The sequence below is a fragment of the Ovis canadensis genome, chromosome 5 (assembly GCF_042477335.2).
Source record: "Ovis canadensis isolate MfBH-ARS-UI-01 breed Bighorn chromosome 5, ARS-UI_OviCan_v2, whole genome shotgun sequence".
Taxonomy (NCBI): Eukaryota; Metazoa; Chordata; class Mammalia; order Artiodactyla; family Bovidae; genus Ovis; species Ovis canadensis.
In genome coordinates, this window is record NC_091249.1 from 122722122 (window position 1) to 122728185 (window position 6064).

Genomic DNA, 6064 nt, shown 5'->3' on the forward strand with positions numbered 1-6064 from the left:
TCCATAACCAAATAAGGAGGTCAGTAGCTCCTGCGCTAAACATTCCATACCAAATAAGAAAAATCTATAGGGAAGCAGCATCAGGGGAATGTATGAGCTCAGCTTCGCATGTAACCAATCAGGTAGTGCCAACTATGCCTGTTGCTGGACTAAGGGACAAACTGTATATAAACCGCCATACCTCTTTGTTCGGGGTCCAGCCGCATTCTGCTGTGTCAGAGAGGCTAGGACCCTGGCGCGCCAGAAATAAACTCCCTTTATGCCTTTTGCATTACTTTGGTGGACTTGTTCATTCGGTCGGGTAGGGGACACGGACACGGAGCATAACATTTGGGGGCTCGTCCGGGATCTCCGCCCCACCGGAGGAATAATTCCCCTGGTAAGAGGGAGAAGCCCCGCTGAGAGGCAAAGAGCACTGAACTCCGAAGCACCGGTGCTAATAGTACAGGCCTAGATTAAGTCCGGGGCCCAGTATCGTACTGGGGAGGCATCTAGGTGTGAGAGACAAGGCAAGCCCAGCGTAAGGCCGAGTCCCCGGTAGCGTACCGGGAAGGCGGCTGGCACTGAGGACGTCCTGACGGTAAGACATTTGCAAATAGAAAAGGGGTCTCTAGTGCTAAAAGAGACTGAATTGGAATCTGTTTGTTGTGTCATTTTTGTGACTCTGTGTGCCGGCACTGTCTGTGTGAGTGTCTTGTTGTCATTGTCTGTGTTCTCTGTACCCATGGGGCAATCTACTTCTACTCCGCTGTCCCTGATGACTGACCATTTTTCTGATTTTAAGTCTAGAGCTCGGAATCTTTCGTTACTAGTAAAGAAGAGCAAACTGGTGACGTTCTGTTCCGCCGAATGGCCCACCTTTGATGTCGGATGGCCACAAGAGGGAACCTTCAATCCCCAGATCATCCAGGCAGTTAAAGAGAGGGTGCTTACTCCTGGTCCTGCTGGACACCCAGACCAGACTCCCTACATTCTGGTCTGGCAGGATCTAGTGAAGAACCCACCGGAATGGCTTAAACCCTTCGTTCTTGCTTCTCCTAAACCTCCCCGTCCCTCTTCCCCGGCTCCAACCTTACTAAACCCACAGGTGCTAGTCATGAAAGCGTCTGAGAAAACGAAAGAAAACCAGGACGAAAAACGACCCAAGCCGGTGTTCCAGGAATCTTCCTCTCTGTACCCTAATTTGATTGACTTGGAAACCGAACTGTCCCCACCCCCGTATGCGGATCCAAATCCACCTTTGCTTCCACAGGTTCCTCAAGTCTCGTCGGGAGAAGCCCAGAGGAGGGCCGAGCCCTCAGCTCCCCCTAGGGGAGGAGGCCCCGCCCAGGGAACTCGGGGAAGGGCAAGGGAGATGGCTAGCGCAGCAGAGGAGGAAGGCCCGGAATTGCCCTCCTCCACTGTTCACGCGTTTCCGGTCCGGGCGGGGCCAGCCAGAGAGGGTGGGGAACGCACATATCAGTACTGGCCTTTTGCTACTAGTGATTTGTACAATTGGAAAACCCAAACCCCCTCTTTCTCTGAGAAACCTCAGGGTCTTATTGATCTTTTAGAATCTATCTTCTTTACTCACAACCCCACTTGGGATGATTGCCAACAACTGCTACAAGTACTTTTCACTACAGAAGAGCGTGAACGGATCCTGTCAGAAGCCCGGAAAAATGTGCCGGGGGTAGATGGGAGGCCCACAGTACAGCCTCACCTCATTGAAGAGGGGTTCCCCTTGGTGCGACCCAACTGGGACTTCGAACGCGTTGAAGGTAGGGAGCGTCTCCGAGTGTACAGTCAGACCCTCATGGCTGGCCTTAGAGCGGCCGCCAGAAAGCCAACTAATTTGGCCAAGGTAAATTCGGTGAGGCAAGAGCCAAATGAGAGCCCGGCAGCCTTCCTTGAAAGGATAATGGAAGCTTTTAGACAGTATACCCCCATGGACCCCCAGGCAGATGAGTCTAGGGCAGCAGTCATGCTAGCATTTGTAAATCAGGCAGCCCCCGATATTAGGAGAAAGTTACAAAAGATAGAGAGGCTCGGTGAACAGTCCCTACAAGATTTAGTGAGGGCAGCAGAGAGGGTTTTCAATCATAGAGAGACCCCGGAAGAAAGAGAGGACCGCATTAGAAGGGAAGACAGAGAATTTAGGGCTGAAGAAAACCGTAAAAATCAAAAGGAGCTGGCTCAGATATTTTTCACTGGGATTGAAAACAAAAATAGATCCCAAAAAGGGAAAAAGCCAGATTCAAAAACTGAGGAGAAACCTGCAAGGCGCAAGCTTGAAAAGAACCAATGTGCATTTTGTAAAGAGTTTGGACATTGGAAAGATAAATGCCCCAAGAAAAACCTAAAAGAGGGGCCAAAAAATTCCAAGAACGAGACCCCCCCTCCTGACAGTCATATCCTCTACGCAGGAGAGGATAGTGACTAGGGGGGTCAAGGCTCGACGCCCCTCCCCAAGTCCTGGATAACTATAAATGTGGAGGGGAAACCGGTTGGCTTTATGGTAGACACGGGAGCTCAATACTCAGTCTTAAACCAAAGAGATGGGCCTATGTCTAAGAAAAGTAGCTGGGTACAGGGAGCAACCGGGACTAAGCGATATGGATGGACTACAAAACGGCATGTGAATTTGGGGACCCACCAAGTAACTCATTCCTTTCTGGTGATACCCGAATGCCCAGTGCCCTTGCTGGGAAGAGATTTACTGTCTAAAGTGAATGCCCAAATTCATTTTGGCCATGGACAAGTGTCAGTTTTAGATGGAACCGGGCACCCTCTACAGGTTCTGTCTCTGGCATTGAAGGATGAATACAGACTGTACTTGCCAGAGGCCCCAGCGACAGTAAGTCCTGAAGTACAGCCATGGGTTCAAAGATACCCTCAGGCCTGGGCTGAAACAGCAGGAATGGGATTGGCCAGACAGAGACCCCCCTATTGTTGTGGAGTTAAAAGCGGGTGCCACACCAGTGAGGGTACGGCAATATCCCATGAGTCAAGAAGCCCGGCGAGGAATCACTCCTCACATACAACGCCTCACAGACGCTGGGGTCTTAAAGAGATGCCGGTCCCCATGGAACACCCCCCTGCTTCCCATAAAGAAGCCTGGGGGAACTGATTTTAGACCAGTTCAAGACCTGCGAGAGGTCAACAAGCGGGTGAGTGACATCCATCCTACGGTTCCTAACCCTTATACATTGCTAAGCAGTTTGCCACCAAGCTACGTATGGTATACTGTTTTAGATTTAAAAGATGCCTTTTTCAGTCTGCCTCTCGCCCTGGCGTGCCAAGAAATCTTCGCCTTCGAATGGCTAGAAGACGGTGGACAGACTCCTGTGCAGCTGACGTGGACTCGCCTACCACAGGGGTTTAAGAACTCACCCACGTTGTTTAACGAGGCCTTAGATGAAGACCTCCGTGAGTACCGTGTTGAACACCCTACCATTGTTTTATTACAATATGTTGATGACCTTATGCTGGCGGCGACTACAGAAAAAGAGTGCCAGGAGGCAACAGGTGACCTTCTCCAAACCCTTGGGACTTTAGGTTACAGGGCTAGCGCCAAAAAGGCCCAGATCGTCAAGCAAGAGGTTACATACCTTGGTTACAAGATAAAACAGGGCCAGAGGTGGCTAACACAGGCTATGAAAGACACCATCCTTCAGATCCCTGAACCTACCACTCCTAGGCAAGTGAGAGAGTTTCTGGGAACTGTAGGATATTGCCGATTGTGGATCTTGGGGTTTGCAGAAAAAGCCAGGCCCTTATATGAAGGGACCAAAGAAAACAAAAACTGGAAATGGACTGAATCAATGAAAACGGCTTTTCAGGAGCTCAGGCGTGCCTTGCTGGAAGCTCCTGCCCTGGCCCTTCCTGACCCATCTAAGCCGTTCCAATTATTTGTGGATGAAAAGCGAGGGATAGGAAAAGGGGTACTAACACAGAAATGGGGACCTTGGAAGCGTCCCATAGCCTACCTTTCAAAGAAATTAGACCCAGTGGCACCCGGGTGGCCACCTTGCCTCCGAATTATTGCAGCCACCGCGCTTCTAGTTCATGATGCTGATAAGCTGACTTATGGCCAGAAACTCTTGGTTTACACTCCTCATGCTATAGAGAGAGTCCTGAAACAACCTCCGGGCAAATGGATTTCCAATGCCCGCTTAACACACTACCAGGCCTTGCTGCTCGACACCTCCCGGATTCATTTTCAAACACCCTGCACTCTAAACCCAGCTACTCTTTTGCCCAATCCGGAAATAGATAGCCCCCTCCACGATTGTGACGAGATACTAGCCGGAGTAACAGCAGTACGAAAGGACTTAACAGACACGCCACTAGATAACAGTGACCTAATATGGTTCACAGATGGAAGCAGTTATGTTAGAGATGGACAGAGACGGGCGGGAGCCGCAATAGTAGATGACTCTGGACAGACGATATGGGCAGAGACTCTTTCCCCAGACACCTCAGCCCAAAGAGCAGAGTTAATTGCCCTGATTCAGGCATTAGAGAGAGCTAAAGGTAAAAGAATAACTATTTTCACTGACAGTCGCTATGCTTTTGGCACGGTGCACATTCAGGGCCCGATTTATCGGGAACGCGGGTTTTTAACAGCTGAAGGAAAAGAGATCAAAAACTTACCAGAAATCCGTCGACTTCTGGAAGCTGTGCAGTTGCCTCGAGCTGTATCAATAGTACATGTACCTGGACATCAAAAGGGGGACAGCCTCACAGCCCGAGGAAATCGTGCCGCTGATTTGGCGGCTCGGAAGGCGGCTGACAAAGAGTACACCGCTCCAGTGCTGGCAATCGGACTTCCGCCCCCAGGTATGGGAACTTTGCCCCCAACCCCTGAGTATTCGTCCACAGACCTGGCCTGGATCCAGGAATATCCCAACCTCCAACAAGGAAAGGATAAATGGTACCGGGACTCCGATGGCTACTTGATACTTCCTGCTCAGTTGGGACGACAACTGTGTGAACATCTGCACTCATCTACTCATCTGGGAGAGAAAAAGACTCTGCTGCTTTTTCAAACCGCGCGCCTACGATTTCCCCGGCACCAAACAACCGTAAAAAACATAGTACAAGCTTGTAAGGCATGCCAACAGATGAAGCCAGGAAAGAGGCAACACGCAGGACTGAGGTATCGAGGGGAAGGCCCAGGACAGCACTGGGAGATAGATTTTACTGAGGTAAGGCCAGGCAAGTATGGTTACCGCTACTTGCTAGTGTTGGTAGATACCTTCTCAGGGTGGGTAGAGGCTTTTCCTACTAAGGGAGAAACTGCAATGGTAGTGGCTAAAAAGGTTTTAGAAGAGATAGCACCCAGGTTTGGCCTGCCGGTGGCCGTTGGCTCTGATAATGGCCCTGCTTTTGTGAGCCAAATAATACAGAACCTTGCCGGGCTCTAGGAACTAAGTGGAAATTACATTGTGAATACAGCCCACAGAGCTCGGGGCAAGTTGAAAGAATGAATCGGACCCTAAAAGAAACTTTAACTAAATTGGTTATGGAGACTGGCGGGGACTGGGTGACTCTCCTTCCCTTCGCCCTTTTTCTCGAGCGTAATACTCCTTATCAGCTCAATTTGACCCCATTTGAAATTCTGTATGGGCGCCACCCTCCCGTATGTCCAAAATTTGAAGGGAAAAAGTTTCCACTTCCCACCTTGGGACAATTCCAGGAGGCTTTGATGGCTTTGGGCAAAGTACATTCTCGCGTCTGGAAACTACTCCGAGAGGTACATGAGGGTCAAGGTGAGGGAATTAGCCCCTGACATAACATTGGCCCCGGGGACTGGGTGTGGGTCAAAAGGCACCACGCCAGGGCACTAGAACCCAGATGGAAAGGTCCTTATGTTGTTCTTCTTACCACCCCAACTGCCTTGAAGGTCGACGGTATCGGGCCCTGGGTGCATTGCAATCACGTACGCCCAGCTACTTCAGCCGAACAAGAAGACGCGAGAAGACAATGGGAAGCGTCTCTACACCCGTCCAACCCTTTAAAATTGAAGATCCAGCGCCGGCCGCAGGACCGACGAGACTCATCTGGACCGTCATCTGGATGA

The 6064-nt window shown here is 50.5% G+C and overlaps 1 protein-coding gene across 1 annotated transcript; it reads left to right on the forward strand.

The window, feature by feature from the left end:
- Positions 1-724: 724 nt before the first annotated feature.
- On the forward strand, positions 725-6064 carry LOC138441647 (uncharacterized). The gene is given in 3 exon segments (XM_069592745.1): positions 725-2929; positions 2931-5189; positions 5888-6064. Coding segments are annotated over 3 exon segments (4641 nt in total).